The following is a 22,297-nucleotide window of genomic DNA, read 5'->3' on the forward strand; positions in this document are numbered from 1 at the left end:
CCAACGTTTCGAGTCGAGATCCTTCATCCGAAACACTGACTGTCTCGCTTTTCAGGAATTGTCCCTTTCAGTTCTGTCTTACAATAAACCAGCCTCTTCTCTCTGTTTCTTTTATATTCCGACCTGTTTACTGTGTTTCTGATTCTACCCTGGTGTAGATATGGCTGCCATTCCTTCACTTTGAACACGTGCACCAACATGACGTTCGTTCAACACACACAGAATGCTGGAGGATCTCAGCAGCCCGGGGAGCATCTATGGGAAAGAGTACAGTGGATATTTCGGGCCGAAACCCCTCAGCAGGACCGTTCATCACTGAGACTCGGCGCCTCTAGTGGACGGTCCCGGTACTGCAGGGATTCAGCAGCTCCCCGAAAGTGAAAGCATTCTGAGTCAGGAAGTACCGGGACTGAACATGGCTTCCCAACGGCAGGTCGAGAGTTTAACCGAGGAGGCAATTTGTCCCGTCTGCCTGGATTTCTTCACTGAACCTGTCACTCTGGAGTGTGGACACAACTACTGTCGCTCCTGTATCACACAGTGTTGGGAAAGACAGGAGAGAAACTCCTGTCCGGAATGTAGAGAAGAGATTGCAGACCGGACCCTCAAGGTCAATCGGGCCTTGGCAAATATGTCTGAGAAAGCTCGAAAACTAAACCTGAATCCGAAAGAGAAGGAGAGTAAACTTCACTGCGAGGAACATGAGGAAGAGCTGAAGCTGTTTTGTGAGACGGACAAGACACTGATCTGCGTGATCTGTGCGACTGCGCGGGAACACAAGTCCCACAACTTCATGCCGGTTGAAGAAGCCGTTCAAGTCTACAAGGTAAAAACAAACCACTTTCGCTCGTCTGTTTCTGTTGTGCCATGTATGTATTGTGTCCAATCTATTCACTCTTTAATTCCCAGGATCGGGTTAAATCTTCCTTCGACTCTCTCACAAAAAACAAAGCGTACTTTGAGGAAATGGAACAGCAACAGAAGGAGAAGATTTCCGGAGTTCGGGTGAGGCTTCTGAGCTGAATTTCTGATATTGTTGTGTAGATTTGTTCCCTTTAGTGTAAAATAGCCGAGTATCGCAGATCCAGTGACCTGGGCTCAATCTGACATCTGGTGCTGTCTGTGTGGAGTTTGCATGTTCTCCCTGTGATCACAACAGTTTCAGATACATCTCACAGACATGTTCTTTGAATGGTTAATTGGTTCCTGTAATTAACCCTATTTACTACTTCAAACATGGCACCGGTGACCCTCAGCAATGTTCTGTGGGCCGCTGACGAAACTTATAAATGTATTTCTTCTGAATTACTCTCATTGCAAACTGTAGTCTGAAATTTCCTTTTAAGCAACGTAGTATCAAACGTTTTAATTAATTAGCAATTTTTCTATCTTCTGATGCACTCCGTGTTAAACATGCAGTTCTGGCATATTTAAGTGGACGAAGGTTCATGGTCATGGCCAAAAGAGAGGGAGGAGGGGAACATTTCAAGCCAGGCCGAAACACAGAGTCATAGAGGCTGAGAATCATTGAGATGTACAGCACAGGAACAGGCCATTTGGCCCATCTACTCCATGATGAGTCTATTTAAGCTGTCTACTCCCATTGACCTGTACCTGGACCATAACCCTACATATCCCTACTATCTATGTATCTACCCAAACTCTCTTAAACATTGAATCAAGCTCGCATGGAACACTTGTGCTGGCAGCTCATTCCACACTCTCACAACCCTCTGACTGATTGTTCCCCCTCGTTATCCCCTTAAACTTCTCACCTTTCACCCTTAAACCATGGCCTCTGGTTGTATTCCCACCCAACCTCAGTGGAAAAAGCCTCCTTGCATTTACCCTACCTATACCTCTTATAATTTAATTATTTCTATCAAATCCCCTCCGAATCTTCTCCATTCTTAAGCATACAGTCCTAACCTGTTCAATATTTCCTGAGAACTCAGGGTCTCCAGACCCTGCAGCATCCTTGTAAACTTTCTCTGTACTCTTTCAGCCTTGTTGACATCTTTCCTGTAGATAGGTGACCGAAACTACACACAATACTCCAAATTAGGCCACAACAATGTCTTGTACAACTTCAACATAACATCCCATCTCCAGTACTCGGATCATTGATTTATGAAGGTGAATGTGACAAAAGCTTTCATTGGACCTTATCTACCTGGGACACCACTACAATTAATCATGGGGTTGTATTCCCAGATCCCTTTGTTCTACCACACTCCTCAGTGACCTACATTCACCATGTAGGACCTACCCTGGCTGGTCCAACTGAAGTGCAAAACCTTGTACTTGTCTGAATTAGATTCCATCTGCCATTTTTCAGCCCATTTCCCAGCTGATGCAGGTCCGTCTGCAAGCAATGCCCTCCTCACTTTCCACTACACTCCCAATCTTGGGGTCATCTGCAAATTTGCTGATCCAGTTAACCCCATTATCATCCAGATCATTGATATAGAAGACAAACAACCAAAGACCCAGCACCAATCCCTGTGGCACACCACTGGTCACAGGCCTCCAGTCAGAGAGGCAACACTCTACTACCACACTCTGGCTTCTCTCACAAAGCCAGTGTTTAATCCAATTTACCACCTTATTCTGAATGCTGAGTGACTGAACCTTCTTGATCAACCTCCCATGTGTGACCTTGTTAAATACCTTTCTAATGTCCATGTCGACAACTTACACTGCCTCACCTTCATCCAATTTTCTGGTTAGTTCCTAGAAAAACTCCATAAGTTCGGTTAGCCATGGCCTACCACACACAAAGCCATACTGACTGTCTTTTATTAGCCCATGTCAATCCAAACACCTATATCTGTTGTCCTAGAAAAGTTCCAGTGGCTTTTCCACAACTGACGTCAGATTCACCGGCCTATAGTTTCTGTTCAGAGCCATTTATAAATAGTTGGACAACATTGGCTATCCTCTAATCCTCTGGTACCTCTTCTGGCACTAAGGCCCTCTGCTAGGGCCCTGGCAATTCCTGCACTTGCCTCCTGTCGGGTCCGAGGGAGCACCTTGCCAGGCCCTGGGGATTTATCCACCTTGATTTGCCTCAGGGTAGCAAACAACTACTCCTCAGTAATCTGTACAGGGTCCATGAAGTTGATGCTGCTTTGCCTCACTTGTATAGGCTCTGTATCCATCTCCCGAGGAAATACAGACACAAGGAATGCATCTAAGATCTCTCCCATTCATTTTGACTCCACGCATAGATTACCATTCTGGCTTCCAGAGGATCAGTTTTTTCTCAGACAACCCTTTTGCTCTTAATGTACCTTGGAAACATAGAAAACCTACAGCACAATACAGGATCTTCGGCCCACAAAACTGTGCCGAACATGTCCTTACCTTAGAAATTACCCAGGGTTACCAATAGTCCTCTATTTTTCTAAGCTCCATATGTCCATCCAGGAGTCTCTTAAAAGACCCTATCGTTTCCGTCACTACCACTGCTGCCGGCAGCCCATTCCATGCACTCACCACTCTCTGCATAAAACAACTTACCCCTGACATCTCCTCTTTACCTACTTCCAAGCACCTTAAAACTATGTCCTCTTGTGCTAGCCATTCAGCCCTGGGAAAAAGTCTCTGACTATCCACACAATCAATGCCTCTCATTATCTTGTACACCTCTGTCTGGTCACCTCTCATCCTTCTTCGCTCCAAGGAGAAAAGACCAAGTTCACTCAACCTATTTTCAAAAGGCATGCTCCCCAATCCAGGCAACGTCCTTGTAAATCTCCTCTGCACCCTTTCTATGGTTTCCACGTCCTTCCTGTAGTGAGGCAACCAGAATTGAGCACAGTAGTCCAAGTAGGGTCTGACCAAGGTCCTACATAGCTGCAACATTACCTCTCAGCTCTTAAACTCAGTCCCACGATTGATGAAGGCCAATGCACCGTATGCCTTCTTAACCATGGAGTCAACCTGCACAGCAGCTTTGAGTGTCTTATGGACTCGGACCCCAAGATCCCTCTGATCCTCCACACTGCCAAGAGTCTTACCATTAATGTTATATTCTGCCATCATATTTGACCTACCAAAATGAACCACCTCACACTTATCTGGGTTGAACTCCATCTGCCACTTCTCAGCACAGTTTTGCATCTTACCAATGTCCCGCTGTAACCTCAGACAGCCCTCCACACTATCCACAACACACCCAACCTTAATGTCATCAGCAAATTTACTAACCCATCCCTCCACTTCCTTATCAAGATCATTTATAAAAATCATAAAGAGTAGGGGTCCCAGAACAGATCCCTGAGGCACACCACTGGTCACCAGCCTGTCTACAATCACTCTTTGCCTTCTGTGGGCAAGCCAGTTCTGGATCCACAAAGCAATGTCCTCTTGTATCCCATGCCTCCTTACTTTCTCAATAAGCCTTGGATGGGGTATCTTATCAAATCCTTTGCTGAAATCCATATACACCACATCTATGGCTCGACCTTCATCAATGTGTTTAATTACATCCTTAAAAAATTCAATGAGGCTTGTAAGGCACGACCTGCCTTTGACAAAGCCATGCTGACTATTCATAATCATATTGTGTCTCTCCAAATGTTCATAAATCCTGCCTCTCAGGATCTTCTCCATCAACTTACCAACTTCTGAAGTAAGACTCACTGGTCTGTAATTTTCTTGGCTATCCCTTCTCCCTATCTTGAATAATGGAACAACATCCACAACCCTCCAATCCTCTGGAACTTCTCCCGTCCTCATTGATGATGCAAAGATCATCACCAGAGGCTCAGCAATCTTCTCCCTCGCTTCCCACATTAGCCTAGGGTACATGCCGTCCCGTCCCGGTGACTTACCGAACTTGATGCTTTCCAAAAGCTCCAGCACATCCTCTTCCTTAAAATCTACATGCTCAAGCTTTTCAGTCTGCTGCAAGTCATCCCTACAATCACCAAGGTCCTTTTCTGTAGTGAATACTGAAGCAAAATATTCATTAAGTACCTCTGCCATCTTCTCCGGTTCCATACACACTTTTCCACTGTCACACTTGATTGGTCCTATTCTCTCACATCTTCTCCTCTTGCTCTTCACATACTTGTAGAATGCCTTGGGGTTTTCCTTTATTCTGTCCACCAAGGCCTTATCATGGCCACTTCTGGCTCTCATAATTTCATTCTTAAGCTCCTTTCTGGTAGCCTTACCTTACCTGTAGATTCCCTTGGGGTTCTTCTTCACCTTGTCTGCTAGAGCAATTTCATCCCTGCTTTTTGCCTTCCTGATTTATTTTTAAAATGCTCTCTTGCATTTCTTGCATCCATTAGCACCTCAGTTGTTCCTACTTGCTTATAGCTGCTATGCACCTCAGTTTTTCTCTTAACCAGGGCTTCAATATCTTGACAATATCACCTGACAGGTCATGCAAGTTTTGTACTCTCAAAGTTTTCCTTTTGAAGGCCTCTTGCTTTCCAAGTACAGCTTTGCTGGAAAGCAGAGTGTCCGAATCCACACTTGTTGATCATTCTGATACCATCAAAACTGGCCTTTCTCCAATTTTGAATCTGAACCTTTGGACCAGACGTATCTCTTTGCATATTTACTTTGAAACTAATGGCTTTGTTGTCAAATGATCCAAAGTGTTCCCCTACACAAACTTCTGTCACCTGCCCTGTCTGATTCCTTAACAGCAGATCCAGTATCACAGACTCTTCTTTATCCATCTTTTTATTAGTTAAATAAAAAAGTATATATATATAAAACAAGAGGAGAATTATCACAAATATTTATATCAATAACAGTTCAAATAAAAGGAAATAATTGAAATATACAGGGAAAAAACCAAAAACACAAAAAAAAAACGAAAAAAGAAAAAAAGACCCGGGCAGCTCTGAGAGTGAAAGCAAGAAAAAACAAGGAAAAACTTTCTGATCAAATCCAAAACTTCAAAAATGTAACTGGCATATATAACTCTATATTTTGGTAGGAATAATCCAAATAGGACAGGGGTGTCAAACTCATTTTAGGTCACGGGCCGGATTGAGCAAAATGCAGCTTCATGCGGGCTGGATCAGTCGGACGCGTGCGAACACAGCTTTCGTTGCCTCCGTTTTTTCAGCCTGCTGTCATGTGTCTCAGTCTCTGCTATAACTACAAAGTGTTTCCCTTTACAAATTCCGTTTCTTATGAAGAAGACTGCCGAGCAAGACTGCCGAATAAACACTAAAAACCCTGAAAACCTGGTACCTGAATAAACTCAGCATTATCCATATCATACGCCATAGGCGCTTCGATTACTGGGGCCAGCTTTAATAGTAATTAGATATTATCTCGCGGGCCAAAGATAATTCCACCGCGGGCCGGATTTGGCCCGCGGGCCTTGAGTTTGACATATATGAAATAAGACATACATGGTAAATAGTAGGGCATTGAAGAATGCAGTAGAACAGAGTGATCTAGGAATAATGGTGCATAGTTCCCAGAAGGTGAAATCTCATGTGGATAGGGTGGTGAAGAAAGCTTTTGGTATGCTGGCCTTTATAAATCAGAGCATTGAGTACAGGAGTTGGGATGTAATGTTAAAATTGTACAAGGCATTGGTAAGGCTGAATTTGGAGTATTGTGTACAGTTCTGGTCACTGAATTATAGGAAAGATGTCAACAAAATAGAGAGAATAAACAGATGGCCTGTTTCCATGCTGTAATTGTTATATGGTTATATATGAAAATATTGAATAAAAGGTTGCCAAATTTCCTCAAATTTAGAGGATGTATCAAATGTCCGAGTTCCTTAAACAGGACATAATGGAGGTAAGCCAATAAATAACAGTAGGTGGATTAGAATCCTTCCATTTAAGCAAAATGGCTCTCCTAGCCAATAAAGTTGTAAAAGCTATCATCCATTGAGCAGAAACAGGAATATCTCCTGCTTCCGATGGAATGATCCCAATAATTCCTGTGAGTAAATTCGGTTATAGATCCAAATTCAGAACCTTAGATAAAGTTTTAAAGACTTCTTTCCAAAAATTATCTAACTTGATACAGGACCAGAACATATGTGTTAAAGTAGCCACCTCAATATTACATCTATCGCAAATAGCATTAATATTAGAAAAAATATGGGCTAATTTGTCCTTTGACTAATGCGCCCGATGCACTACCTTGAACTATATCAAGGAATGATGGGCACAAATAGAAGAAGTATTTACTAAATAAAATTTTTTATCCCATTGATTATTTGAAAGATACTTACAAAACTCCAATTCCCACACAGCTTTAATTTTATCATTAGATAACATACGCAAATTCAATAACCATTTATAAATTATAGCTATCAGTCCTTTTTGAAATGGTTTAACTTGAAAAAGTGTATCAATAATATTGGGTGAATAAGCCGAGGGAAAATCTGGCAGTAAATTACGTAGAAAATTCCTAATTTGCAACTATCTAAAAAAAGTATACATTAGATAGGTCATATTTATCCACTAATTGAGTGAAAGACATTAGACAGTTATCCACTAACCAATCTAAAACAGTTACTATTCCTTTGGTTTTCCAAATTGAAAAGGTCTGATCAAAAATTGAAGGCTTAAAAAATAATTGGATTTTACTAGAAAGAACAAAATTATTAAAGTGAAAGGATCTACAAAATTGAAAACAAATTCTTAATGTATGTTTAATAATAGGATTAAAATCTCGACTGCCGATCAGAAAGCAAAAAAGGAAGAGGAGCTCCTAATAAAGAAGCCAAAGAATACCCCTTCACCGAGTTTTTCTCCAAATCTACCCATAAGGGACAATCATGTATGTCTGAAAAATGAATCCAAAAAGAAATATAATGAATATTAATTGCCCAATAATACAATTTAAAGTTTGGCAAAGCCATACCACCAAACTTTTTTAATTTCTCCAATCAAGGTTTACTCAATCTAGGAATTATATTATTCCAAATAAAAGATAAAATTTTAGAGTCTATTCTATCCAAAAAAACCAGTTTAGGAACGAAAGGGGATTGCTTGAAACACATATAAATCTTCGGTAACAATATCATTTTAATAGCATTAATACGGCCAATTAATGATATGTCAAAGGAGGCCATTTAGATATTACTTGCTGTGTATACTCAATTAATGGATTAAAGTTATATTTATACAGGTTATTAAAATTTTTGGTAATTTTAATTCTGAGATAAGTAAAATTATTTTTAGCAATACTAAAAGGAAATTGGTCATATTGATCAAAATAATTATTAATAGGAAATAACAACACACACAAAATGCTGGTATAACACAGCTGGCTAGGCAGCATCGATAGGGAGAAGCGCTGTCGACGTTTCGGGCCGAGACCCTTCGTCAGGACTAACCAAAAGGAAAGATAATAAGAGATTAATTCAAATCTCTTGTTTGAATTTCCAGCATCTGCAGATTTCCTCGTGTTTGCTCATTAATAGGAAATAACTCACTTTTATGCAAATTGAATTTATATCCAGAAAAACTACCAATTTCAGAAAAAATAGATAACAAAGCAGGAATAGATTTGTTAGGATCTGAAACATAAACTAGCAAGTCATCTGCATACAATGAAACCTTATGTACTTTATCTCCTCTCTTAATACCCAAAACCTCACTGGAGTCCCGAAGAGCAATTGCAAGAGGTTCTAGGGCCAGATTGAATAACAACAGAGTAAGAGGGCAACCCTGCCGGGTACCTCTATATAACCCAAAATAAGAAGATTTTTGATCATTACTTATAACTGCCGCCAAAAGGGCTTGATAAATCAACTAAATCCAAGAAATAAAACAGACAATCTGAATGAATAAATCACGGCTATCACAGACTGTATAAAAGCTGTTGTATACGAGTTGTCCCCACAAAATCATTCAGAATTTTCCCTACCCAGAAACCTGGATGAATCAGATCAGTAACATTCTGGTCTGGCAAGTTACAAGCTTCAGTGACTGAGATGGGAGAGACTACACATACAACAACTGTTGCCCGGATGCTTCACCAGTCACAGCTTTATGGGAGAGGGGCAAAGTAAAAGCCACTGTGGGGAAAAAAAACTCACATGAAATCTCCCCTTGAGTTTGCCAGAAGGCATGTGGGAGACTCTGAAGTCAGCTGGAAGAAGGTTTTATGGTCTGATGAAACGAAAATTGGGCTTTTTGGCCATCAGACTATACACTATGTTTGGTATAAGCGGAATACCGTCCACCATCAAAAACACACCATCTCTACTGTGAAGTGTGGTGGTGGCTGCATCATGCTGTGAGGATGCTTCACGGCAGCAGGCCCTGGAAGGCTTGTGAAGGTAGAGGGTAAAATGAATGCAGCAAAATGAATGCAAGTTAATCCAGGGGAAAATCCTGTGCAGTCTGCAAGAGAACTGTGACTTGGGAAAAGGTTTGTTTTCCAGTGAACGAATGGCCCAAAGCATAAAACCAAAGCCACACAGGAATGCCTTAAAAACAACAAAGTTAATGTCCAGGATTGGCCAATTCTCAATCCAATTGAGAATTCATGGCTGGACTTGAAAAGGGCTGTTCACTCACGGTCCTCATGCAATCTGACAGAGCTTGAGTAGTTTTGTAAAGAAGAATGGGGAACAATTGCAGTGTCCAGATGTGCAAGGCTGATAGAGACCTATCCACACAGACTCAAGGCTGCAGTTGCTGCCAAAGGTACATCTACTAAATACTGACTTGATGGGGCTGAATACGTATGCAATCAATGATTTTGTGTTTTATATTTATAATCACCTTGTACGGATTTGTTTTCACTTTGACACGAAGGAGTTTTTTCTGTTGATCATGTCAAAAAAGGCAAATTAAATCCACTGTGATCCAATGTTGTAAAACAATAAAACATGAAAGCTTCTGGGGGGGGGGGGGTGACTACCTTATTGGCACAGTACATCAGGATGCTCTTCACTGCTTACAGCTCAGCCATCATCACTACTTGCCCCTCAAAACTAATCAATAAAATTCATGTCCTAGGTCTCAATGCCTCCTTGTGCAACTGGATCCTCAATTTTCGGACCCCAGTCAATTCCTATTGGTTACATCTCCACCATTTCCCTCAGTGCAGGAACACCACAACGTTATGTGTTAGCCCCCTGCTCTACTCACACTATGACTGGGAGGCGAAGCACAACACCAGTACGATAGTTAAGTTTGCTGATAACTCCACAGTCATTGGCCAGATGAAGGGTGCTGACAAATCAGGATACTGGAGGGACGTGGAAAATATGGCTGAGTGGTTTCATAACAACATCTCATTCAATGTCAGCAAGACCAAGGAGAAAATTATTGATTTCAGCAGGAAGAAACCGGAGGTCCTTAAGCCATTTGTCATTGGCATATCAGAGGAGGAGAGGGTCAGCAACATTAAATTCCTACGTGTTATCATTTTTCAGAGGATCTATCCTGGGTCCAGCATGTAAGTGCCATTACCGAAAAAGTATGGCAGCACCTCAACTTTCTTAGAAGTTTGTGAAGATTCAGCATGACATCTAAAAGTGACAAATTTCTATAGATGTGTGGTAGAGACTATATTTACAGGTTGCATCGTGGCCTGGTTTGTAAATACCAGTGCCGTTGTACAGTAAAACCTACAAAAGAAGTGGATATGACCCTGTCTATCACGGGTGAAGCCCTCCCCACCATTGAGCACATCTACTTGGAGCGTTGTCGCAGGAAAACATCATCGTTCATCATGGACCCAAACTGCCCAGGCCACGCTCTCTTCTTGCAGCTGTCATCGGGAACAAGGTACAGGAACTGTTCCCACTGAACTAGACTCACGATCAAAGGCTCTTCATCTCATGTTCTCTGTATTTATTTATTTTTGTTTGTTTATTTATTTATTATTATGGATTTTTTTCTTTCTTCTTGTACTTGGACATTTGTTGCTTTTTCTTTGCACATTGATATTGTCCGCCCCGTTGGGTACAGTCCTTCATTGGTTCAATTGTGTTTCTTGTATTTAACATGACTACCTGCAAGAAAAGGAATCGCAGGGTTGTACATGGTGACACGTCTGTATGTTGATAATAATTTTGCATTGAACTTTGAGCTTAAGATGGGGTATGTGACTCAGGTCAGAGTTAATGGGCATGTGAGCAAGAAATGTGTTCAGGACAACATGAGGAAATGGGATTGATGGGATTGTTCTGAGAACCAATATAAATTTGATGATTTGAACGCACACCTTCCATGTCAGAAGGAAATACGTCAAAGGAATATAGTAAATAATCTTCACCTTTCACTTGACAGGAACAGTCACACACCCTTCAGTCCCACGTCACATCACAGTTTGCTGAACTGCACCAGATTCTCACCGAGAAAGAGCAGCGTATACTCAGAGATCTCAGGGAAGAAGAGGAGAGGATTCTAAATCCAATGGAGAAAAATCTTCGAGAGATTCAAAAGAATTTAAATTCTATTCAGGAGGAGATCTCAAGGTTACAGGAACAGATGGATCAAAAAGAGAGTGTGATATTTCTCAAGGTGAGAGATTATATTTCTTTTTGCTTTTGTGAAAGTAGACAAAATTGGGATCAATATATTTGAAGTAACTGTGACATTTACAAATGGTTGTAAACTGATTTAAGACAAAAAAGATGTTTCAGAAGTTCAGGACTGTCGTTGTCCCAAAACTGGAATTCCACAATATCGGTATGTCACAGGACCATCTGCAATCTTCTTGTGAATGAGTTACTCTGAACATGACACTGAACTGGTGATTGTTTCCTCAATTCCCATATCAAATATCCCTGAAACTCACATTAATATCCAGTTCCAGTCACATGCTGTGAGTGTATCTGGTACTGTGGGTGAGACGGTCTCTCTGTCAATCAGTGAGAACAAAGGATCAGTTCCAGAATGTGACCCACACATCAGATTTATCATCAATAGGTAAATGTGCTTTCCATTAGATTAGAGAACTAAGGGAAACCTACACTGTTTCTTTACATTTTCAGAAATATTCCTTGTCATTTACCAAGTCGTTCTGTGTTGTTCGTACATGCGTGTGACTGTAGGAATGTGAATTTACAACATCTTGTAATGATTTGGATGAAATTCAGGATGAGGACTGTAAGTCTCAGTCTGTTCAGATTTGTGTTTTATTTATTTCAGGAGGAAACTCGTCGGAAGAGGAGGTAAGATATGCTCTTTGCTGAATCTCTGAATGGATTTGTAAACCAGTTCAAAATTGCAGTTCATCACCAACAATTTTATATTTGCAGAATTAGCGATTACCCCCAGCAATTGTCAGTGACAGAAGGTGTCCTTCCAGTTGAAAAATTCGATCATCTCTATTTATTGAACACAGCGTTGAGAGAAACACTTGATGCCATTAATCGAGGTAAAATTTGCATATTCATTTGTCCTTGTTTATGAGACACAATTAATGAGAATTAAAAGCAAAGATTGTCTGTAACAATGGACTGAAGGGGAACTGTAGTTTTATTCCAGTTTCAATCCTACCTACTGGGAAATATCAGTGTCAGATGGTCAGCTAGAGATATCAGACCCCTGAACACACCGACACAGGGGCACAATACAACCAGTACACGGGACTGTTAGATTAAACACTGCATCCTGGTCCCATCCAGACCGTACAAATCCGACAGGACATGAGTGTGAACCTGACCACATAATCTGGGGAGTTATTCCAGCTCTGGGTGTCAAGAGTTCGAGTTCAGTTCCAGCACTGTCTATATGGGTTTGTATGTTGTCCCCTTGACCATGTGGGTTTCCTCCGAGTGCTCCGGTTTCCTCCCACAATCTGACGATGTAGCAGTTGGTAAGTTCGTTGGGCATTGAAAGTTGTTCTGTGATTAGACTAGTGTCAATAGGTGGGTTGCTGCTCAGTGTGGCTCGTTGGGCTGGAAGGGCCTGTTCCGTACTGTATCTCTAAATAAAATAAATTAAAGCTTGGATCGGAGTGGTATCCAGTATTGTCAGAAAGATGCACACGAGATCCTCGTGAGCCACTGACCCTGTCTGACCTGTCTGTGACTGCAGACTCAAGTCTGCCCCCTGCTGGACTCGCGAGTCTCACTGTTGTTATCAAACCACCACATTGAATCATTATCAGACTGAGCCCAGACACACTAACCAGTATTGACCTCGGTCAAGATTTCACCAGCACCTCTTATTTTGTAATGCAATATGTTCCAAAATGTCATTTCCTGAACTTATTTTCCTGAATTCCTTGGTTTTCGTGACCTTCTCCCTGGGAAATACAGATGAGAAATATTAATATATTCAAATATTCATATAAAACCATTTCCCTCCACAGTGGCTCCAGATTGTCCCTTAAAGAAACCAATTTATTCACGAGTTACTCTTTCATTTAATATACACATTGAACCCCTTAAAACTGTCCTTTACCTCAATTGCGGGGTGATCACGTGTTCATTTTCTGCCCTTGAATTTCCCTCTTCTGTATACTCCTCTGTCTCTGAAACTCCTCGGGTCAGAGAGCTGTGACCAGGCGTTTCTCAGAGTTCAATCCTCCCTTGTTTACTCTTTGTGACCGGAGCCTCCACGATGTATTTTCTCAGTTCCCTCAGTAACCTGATCACACTGTGTCTGTGCTGACCATGTGACCAAATTACACTAATTCCACCTGCCTGCCCACGTTCTACATCCCTCCGTTCCCTGTTTGTTCATCTCTCTGTCTGCCCACGTTCTACATCCCTCCGTTCCCTGTTTGTTCATCTCTCTGTCTGCCCACGTTCTACATCCCTCCATTCCCTATCTGTTCATCTCTCTGCCTGCCCACATTCTACATCCCTCCATTCCCTGTCTGTTCATCTCTCTGTCTGCCCATGTTCTCCATCCCTCCATTCCCTGTCTGTTCATCTCTCTGTCTGCCCACGTTCTACATCCCTCCATTCCCTGTCTGTTCATCTCTCTGTCTGCCCACGTTCTTCATCCCTCCATTCCCTGTCTGTTCATCTCTCTGTCTGCCCACGTTCTACATCCCTCCATTCCCTGTCTGTTCATCTCTCTGCCTGCCCACGTTCTTCATCCCTCCATTCCCTGTCTGTTCATCTCTCTGTCTGCCCACGTTCTACATCCCTCCATTCCCTGTCTTTTCATCTCTCTGTCTGCCCATGTTCTACATCCCTCCATTCCTTGTCTGTTCATCTCTCTGTCTGCCCACGTTCTACATCCCTCCATTCCCTATCTGTTCATCTCTCTGTCTGCCCACGTTCTACATCCCTCCATTCCCTGTCTGTTCATCTCTCTGTCTGCCCACGTTCTACATCCCTCCATTCCCTGTCTTTTCATCTCTGTCTGCCCACGTTCTACATCCCTCCATTCCCTGTCTGTTCATCTCTCTGTCTGCCCACGTTCTACATCCCTCCATTCCCTGTCTGTTCATCTCTCTGTCTGCCCAGGTTCTACATCCCTCCATTCCCTGTCTGTTCATCTCTCTGTCTGCCCACGTTCTACATCCCTCCATTCCCTGTCTGTTCATCTCTCTGTCTGCCCAGGTTCTACATCCCTCCATTCCCTGTCTGTTCATCTCTCTGTCTGCCCATGTTCTACATCCCTCCATTCCCTATCTGTTCATCTCTCTGCCTGCCCACGTTCTACATCCCTCCATTCCCTGTCTGTTCATCTCTCTGTCTGCCCATGGTCTACATCCCTCCATTCCCTGGTCTGTTCATCTCTCTGTCGAGTCACCTCTTAAACATTGCTGTTGTATCCATTTCCTCAATACTCCTATTTATTTAACCTGGTGTTTAACTGACATGTTTCATGTCTCCACTTTATCCCATTGTGAAACACTTTGAGTTACATCACTTGTATGAAAAGTGCTCTGTAAATTAATTCTTGTTATTATTGTACTTCTATTTTTCTCTCAGTTCAAGCTGGTAAAGCCTGAGGTACAGGCACAGCCAAGCACACTAATTTCTCAATTGTTAGGGACTTTCAGACTATTCTAGTGGTGTTTAGTATTGTGACTTTCCGAAGATTTACAGAAATATTCCTGTGTTGGCCTAATTTGTTAATGCTATTATGTGGTGACTTTGGGATGATACCAGTTGTAGACATTACCAGTAGTAATAAATAATAATGTATTTATTATTATTAATACTCCAAAGCCGAAAACAAACAGTGGGAGGAACTTAGCAGGTCAGGAAGAGTCTGCAGAGACAAAGAGATGGTCAAAGTTTCAGGTGGAGACCCTGCATCAGAGTCCTGCCTCTCTAGTCTCTTGTGAGACCTGGTGAGACCTCACCGAAGTCTCCCCCACAACCCTCTGTCTTCTGTGGCCAAGCCAATTGTGAATCCAATCTACATTCCTCTTTTGTAATATGGATACGTTCCAAGACATAACAACTGATTTGCCTTAATTCCCCATCTCCCATACCCGTCCCCATGTAAAATACATAAACGGACTCTCCCATCTCCTGTGACTCCAGATATCAATGACCACATTGATCCTGAATGGGCTGACACCCTGGATCAGGACTGAGAGTGGAATGTGGGTGATGGGGTGCTGGAGGTGGGTTTGTGGCAAAGGGGACAAAGATCTTCTGTTTCCATTTGCATTAACAGTTCATCCACACACTTCTCACCATGGCCCATCCGGTTCTGGTTCAATCTGCCATTCTTCTCTCTCCTAATGGTTCCCATTATCACCTCCTTCACTGACAAGATTCCTTCACACTCTCTCCTTGCTCCATCTCCCTCTCATTTTATCCTCTGGTCTGTCTCCCAACTCCAGCCCACACCCCACCCCTCCCCTACCTGGAACAACCTGCCTGTCATCCCTCCTCTGTCCACAGTCACCTCAGACTCCTGTCTCATCACTCCCCTTCTCCTCTGTGTACCGGCCATCTCCCCTCTCCACTCTCAGTCCTGATGTAGGGGTTAGATCTGAAACGTCGACAGTCCCTTTTCTCCCACAGATACTGCTCGACCCACTGAGTTCCTCCAGCAGATTGTGTGAGGCCCGATAATTCGATATATTTAAGGATTATTTGGAGAAACTTTTGAAAGATTGAGAGATTGAGGTTTTGGGGATCTGGTACAGAAGAGGAATTGATGCCGGTATCGATCAGTCACGGTCACATTGAATGAAGGGCCTGTTCCTGTGTCGTACTGTTCCATGTTCCCTGTTCAGGACAAATGAGAGGAGATCTCAGGGAAACACAAAATTCTTCCCGGGCTCAACAGACAGGATGCAGGGAGGATGTTTCCCCTGTCTGAGGAGTCGAGGGTCAGGGATCATTGTCTCAGGATGGGTGAACCCTCAGAGGATGGAGTAGCTTTGGAATTCTCTGCACCGGAGGCTGTGGGGTCTCAGTCATTCAGTTCACTTAAAGTCACAGAGTCATCGTCTAACAGCACAGAAACAGGCCCTTCCACCCATTAACAAAGGTCATTAACTTTCTGCAGTTTGTGTCTGGGTATGACTGGGGAGCCTCTGGGTTTATTGTGCTTTAATACCCTCTTGTCTGGGCGATGGTTGTATGATTTATAAGGAGGCAGATCGTTCAGTTTTATTTTGGATGGATGTCCTACAGGTCAAGGCACTTAGAATCTGGAGTGCAGCATTCCAGATCACACCAAGAGATGCATTTGGGGTTGAACTAGGAGAGATGCCTCTTGACCAGCAGAGTGAAAATTTGAGCCTTGCATAGGGGACTTTCGTAGTAAGGTGTGGGACGTCCCATTTGATGAATTTGGTTTTAATAGATTGCTGGGAATATACTAACAGAGTTGGTAAATGTTCTGGGTGGATAATTAGGGAAGAGGTGCGGGAGTATGGTCTTGCTGATTTGCAGATTAACCGAACAGTGGCCAGGAGGTCAAATTTGCAAGTTTCCAGATGTGGAAATAGATTTGTCGTTACTGGGGGATAGACAGGGTCTTGTGGGTGGTGAGAGGGTGTCTGGTCATTTACAGCAGCAGTATTTTTCCCTTTTGCCTATTTTCACAGATGGTTCTAGAGACCCAGTCAGTAATGGGTGGGCTCTGGGATATTTATCCCCTGGTTTAATGTCGAGCTGGGAAAAAGGCTGACAGGTGGATTATCTGTCTATACGGCAGAAGTTATGGCCATTTTCATTAGTCTGATGTTGTTTACAACCTCACTCTGGCAACCTCTGTGACGACACTGGTGCCAAGCTGTATCGGTGCTTGCCCTGCCCTTGGACTACATCAGTGATGTGGAGAGGGGGATCCCACTGCATGGGCAACATCCGGTTCTCAGATCTTCCCACCCAGGCTTGCACCCTGGAGAGGACACAGTCCACCAGAGGCAAGGACTAATCAGGGATACCCAGCCTGGCTTTCTGCATGGACGGAGAAAACGGATGATGGAAAAGCAGTAGAAATTGTCTACATGGACGTTAGCGAGATATTTGACAAGATACTTTATGGTAGAATATTCCAGAGAGTTAGATCATGTGGGCTACACTACGATCTGGCCAATTGGATACAGAATTGCCTGGGTTCTGGCCTGTGTCCAGTGGTGTTCTGCAGGGATCGGTGCTGGGTCCACTGTTTATCATCGTTCATATGAATGATTTGGAAGTGGAAGTAGGTGACTTCTTTCATAGATTTGTGGAGGACACTAAAATTGTTGGCCATTGAGGACTGGAGGGCTTGGGTTATAAGGAGAGGCTGGATAGGCTGGGAATTTTCCCTGGAGCTTAGGCGGCTGCCAGAGGAAGTGTCGAGGTGGGTGCTGTTAAATACTTTTAAAGAGATTTGAACTGGTACGTGGGTAGGAAAGGGTTAGAGGAATAATGGGCAAAAGGGACTAGCTCGCTGAAACAAGTTGGTCAACACGAGTGAACTCGGCCGAAAAGCCTGCCTTACCTCCTCTTTAAATGCCTCCAGTGTTCACTCACCACCTCCTCATCTGGATCCAGTATTGTTCCACCCCTTTCTCGTAAACGTTGCCACTGGCTGTCTCCCATTTTCCTTTCCCTTCTTGAGGTAGTCTGGACCTGAAACATCCACAGTCCATCTCCCTCCACATCTGCTGCTTAAACCAATGAGCTCCTCCAGAATTTTGTGTCTTTTCATCGGGAAAGCTCCGCTCTCCATCCCAGAGGAAAATCCTCGGGATTGTTTTATTTGTCCATCCGCTGTAAAAATCCGGAAAAGGTTCCTGTCGGCCACCCGACTGTGCCTGAGGCCCAGCGGCCTCCCCCCCCCCCCCCCCCCCCCCGCCCCGGGGCCGCGCTGCCCGAGTCTCCCCCCGATCCCCGGGGCCGCGCTGCCCGAGTCTCCCCTCGATCCCCGGGGCCGCGCTGCCCGAGTCTCCCCCCGATCCCCGGGGCCGTGCTGCCCGAGTCTCCCCCCGATCCCCGGGGCCGTGCTGCCCGAGTCTCCCCCCGATCCCCGGGGCCGCGCTGCCCGAGTCTCCCCTCGATCCCCGGGGCCGCGCTGCCCGAGTCTCCCCTCGATCCCCGGGGCCGCGCTGCCCGAGTCTCCCCCCCGATCCCCGGGGCCGCGCTGCCCGAGTCTCCCCCCCGCCCCCGGGGCCGCGCTGCCCGAGTCTCCCCTCGATCCCCGGGGCCGCGCTGCCCGAGTCTCCCCTCGATCCCCGGGGCCGCGCTGCCCGAGTCTCCCCCCGATCCCCGGGGCCGCGCTGCCCGAGTCTCCCCCCGATCCCCGGGGCCGCGCTGCCCGAGTCTCCCCTCGATCCCCGGGGCCGCGCTGCCCGAGTCTCCCCCCGATCCCCGGGGCCGCGCTGCCCGAGTCTCCCCTCGATCCCCGGGGCCGCGCTGCCCGAGTCTCCCCTCGATCCCCGGGGCCGCGCTGCCCGAGTCTCCCCCCGATCCCAGGGGCCACGCTGCCCGAGTCTCCCCCCGATCCCCGGGGCCGCGCTGCCCGAGTCTCCCCCCCCGATCCCCGGGGCCGCGCTGCTCGAGTCTCCCCCCGATCCCCGGGTCCGCGCTGCCCGAGTCTCCCCCCAGTCCCGTGTCCGCGCTGCCCGAGTCTCCCCCCGATCCCCTGGGCCGCGCTGCCCGAGTCTCCCCTCGGTCCCGGGTCTGTGAGTCTCCCCCGATCCCCGGGGCCGCGCTGCCCGAGTCTCCCCCCGATCCCGGGGCCGCGCTGCCCGAGTCTCCCCCCGATCCACGGGGCCGCGCTGCCCGAGTCTCCCCCCGATCCCCGGGGCCGCGCTGCCCGAGTCTCCCCTCGGTCCCGGGGCCGCGCTGCCCGAGTCTCCCCCTGGTCCCGGGGCCTCGCTGCCCGAGTTTCCCCCCGATCCCCAGGGCCCGCGCTGCCCGAGTCTCCCCCCGGTCCCGGGGCCGCGCTGCCCGAGTCTCCCCCCGATCCCCGGGGCCGCGCTGCCCGAGTCTCCCCCCCCCCCCCGCCCCGGGGCCGCGCTGCCCGAGTCTCCCCCCGATCCCCGGGGCCGCGCTGCCCGAGTCTCCCCCCCCCCCCGCCCCGGGGCCGCGCTGCCCGAGTCTCCCCCCGGTCCCGGTGCCGCGCTGCCCGAGTCTCCCCCCGATCCCCGGGGCCGCGCTGCCCGAGTCTCCCCCCGATCCCCGGGGCCGCGCTGCCCGAGTCTCCCCCCGATCCCCGGGTCCGCGCTGCCCGAGTCTCCCCCTAGTCCCGTGTCCGCGCTGCCCGAGTCTCCCCCCGATCCCCGGGGCCGCGCTGCCCGAGTCTCCCCTCGGTCCCGGGTCCGTGAGTCTCCCCCGATCCCCGGGGCCGCGCTGCCCGAGTCTCCCCCCGGTCTCGGGGCCGCGCTGCCCGAGTCTCCCCCCGATCCCCGGGGCCGTGCTGCCCGAGTCTCCCCTCGATCCCCGGGGCCGCGCTGCCCGAGTCTCCCCCCGATCCCAGGGGCCGCGCTGCCCGAGTCTCCCCCCGATCCCCGGGGCCGCGCTGCCCGAGTCTCCCCCCCCGATCCCCGGGGCCGCGCTGCTCGAGTCTCCCCCCGATCCCCGGGTCCGCGCTGCCCGAGTCTCCCCCCAGTCCCGTGTCCGCGCTGCCCGAGTCTCCCCCCGATCCCCTGGGCCGCGCTGCCCGAGTCTCCCCTCGGTCCCGGGTCTGTGAGTCTCCCCCGATCCCCGGGGCCGCGCTGCCCGAGTCTCCCCCCGATCCCGGGGCCGCGCTGCCCGAGTCTCCCCCCGATCCCCGGGGCCGCGCTGCCCGAGTCTCCCCCCGATCCCCGGGGCCGCGCTGCCCGAGTCTCCCCTCGGTCCCGGGGCCGCGCTGCCCGAGTCTCCCCCTGGTCCCGGGGCCTCGCTGCCCGAGTTTCCCCCCGATCCCCAGGGCCGCGCTGCCCGAGTCTCCCCCCGGTCCCGGGGCCGCGCTGCCCGAGTCTCCCCCCGATCCCCGGGGCCCGCGCTGCCCGAGTCTCCCCCCCCCCCCCGCCCCGGGGCCGCGCTGCCCGAGTCTCCCCCCGATCCCCGGGGCCGCGCTGCCCGAGTCCCCCCCCCCCCCGCCCCGGGGCCGCGCTGCCCGAGTCTCCCCCCCGGTCCCGGTGCCGCGCTGCCCGAGTCTCCCCCCGATCCCCGGGGCCGCGCTGCCCGAGTCTCCCCCCGATCCCCGGGGCCGCGCTGCCCGAGTCTCCCCCCGATCCCCGGGTCCGCGCTGCCCGAGTCTCCCCCTAGTCCCGTGTCCGCGCTGCCCGAGTCTCCCCCCGATCCCCGGGGCCGCGCTGCCCGAGTCTCCCCTCGGTCCCGGGTCCGTGAGTCTCCCCCGATCCCCGGGGCCGCGCTGCCCGAGTCTCCCCCCCGATCCCCGGGGCCGCGCTGCCCGAGTCTCCCCCCGATCCCCGGGGCCGCGCTGCCCGAGTCTCCCCCCCGATCCAGGGGGCCGCGCTGCTCGAGTCTCCCCCCGGTCCCGGGGCCGCGCTGCCCGAGTCTCCCCCCGATCCCCGGGGCCGCGCTGCCCGAGTCTCCCCTCGGTCCCGGGTCCGTGAGTCTCCCCCGATCCCCGGGGCCGCGCTGCCCGAGTCTCCCCCCGGTCCCGGGTCCGCGCTGCCCGAGTCTCCCCCCGATCCCCGGGGCCGCGCTGCCCGAGTCTCCCCTCGGTCCCGGGTCCGTGAGTCTCCCCCGATCCCCGGGGCCGCGCTGCCCGAGTCTCCCCCCGGTCCCGGGTCCGCGCTGCCCGAGTCTCCCCCCGATCCCCGGGGCCGCGCTGCCCGAGTCTCCCCCCCCCGGTCCCGGGGCCGCGCTGCCCGAGTCTCCCCCGATCCCCGGGGACGCGCTGCCCGAGTCTCCCCCCGATCCCCGGGGACTCTCCAATTCTCTGCTTCTCCCCCCAGACTCTGTCACCCTGGATGTGGAAACGGCGAATCCATGGATCGAGGTGTCTGAGGATCGGAAGAGTGTGAGATGGACCGAGACCTGGAGGAATCTCCCTGACACTGGGAAGAGGTTCACATACTTCGCTTCTGTGTTGGGATCGGAGGGATTCACATCGGGGAGACATTACTGGGAGGTGGAGGTGACGGGGAATCGGTGGTGGAATCTGGGTGTCGCCGCAGAGTCTGTGGACAGGAAGGAAGGGGTCACACGGAGTCCGGAGACCGGATTCTGGACCATCGGGCGGAATGATGACGGGATGTGGGTTCTCACCTCCCCTGTGTCCCGTCTCCCTGCCGATCCCATCCCCGAGAGGGTGGGAGTTTATCTCAGTTACGAGTCCGGGACAGTTTCATTTTACAACGCAGAGACCAAGTCCCATCTCCACACCTTCACTGGGAATAAATTCACGGGGAATCTTTATCCTTACCTCTCGATTGGAAATAAAAACGAGTGGCTGACAGTCTGCTCCAGTTCCGCTCCGGGTCTGTAAACGGGTCGGGACCGGGACCGGCGTCAGGAGTAAGTCAGTGTAAATATAAATGTGCAGAGAGTGAAATAAACACGATGTGAGAATTATCGATTCATTAATTTTAACTCGTTCATCGCGTCCGTCAACGGAACAGAAACACTACGGATTCAGCAGCAGCCGCGGGCGGCGGGTCCTGAGCTCCCCGGCTCCCCCGGGTGCTAAAGTCCACCCGGGACTGACAGGGTAACTGGGGCAAATGGTGGTGGTGCTGACTGGAAGAGGGAGGTCAGGGTGAATCTTGGAAAGACGGGACATGTAGTGGTGGTACAAAACGCCGGACTGTCAGGGTCCAGGGCATCTCAGATCGAGTCGTCAGCATTCTCAAGCGAGAGGTTCCATCAGACAGAAGTCGTGGTCCACGTAGGGACCAATGACATGGGTCAGGCGAGTGACAGCTTCTGCTCTGGGAGTTCTGTACTAAGTTAAAGGGCTGGATCTTCAGGGTTGTGATCTCAGAACTGCTCCCTGTGCCATATTAGTGAGAACTG

At 48.7% G+C, this 22,297-nt stretch overlaps 1 protein-coding gene across 1 annotated transcript; it reads left to right on the forward strand.

Moving 5' to 3' along the window:
- The first annotated feature begins 366 nt into the window (after positions 1–366).
- On the forward strand, positions 367–21,853 carry LOC140718028 (zinc-binding protein A33-like). The gene is made up of 6 exons (XM_073031617.1): positions 367–826; positions 910–1,005; positions 11,250–11,483; positions 12,114–12,136; positions 12,224–12,342; positions 21,238–21,853. Exons 1-6 carry the CDS (start codon positions 416–418, stop codon positions 21,768–21,770), a joined length of 1,416 nt encoding a protein of 471 aa, XP_072887718.1. The 5' UTR covers positions 367–415; the 3' UTR covers positions 21,771–21,853.
- Positions 21,854–22,297: the final 444 nt, after the last annotated feature.

This window comes from Hemitrygon akajei, chromosome 2, assembly GCF_048418815.1.
Source record: "Hemitrygon akajei chromosome 2, sHemAka1.3, whole genome shotgun sequence".
NCBI classification, from domain to species: Eukaryota; Metazoa; Chordata; class Chondrichthyes; order Myliobatiformes; family Dasyatidae; genus Hemitrygon; species Hemitrygon akajei.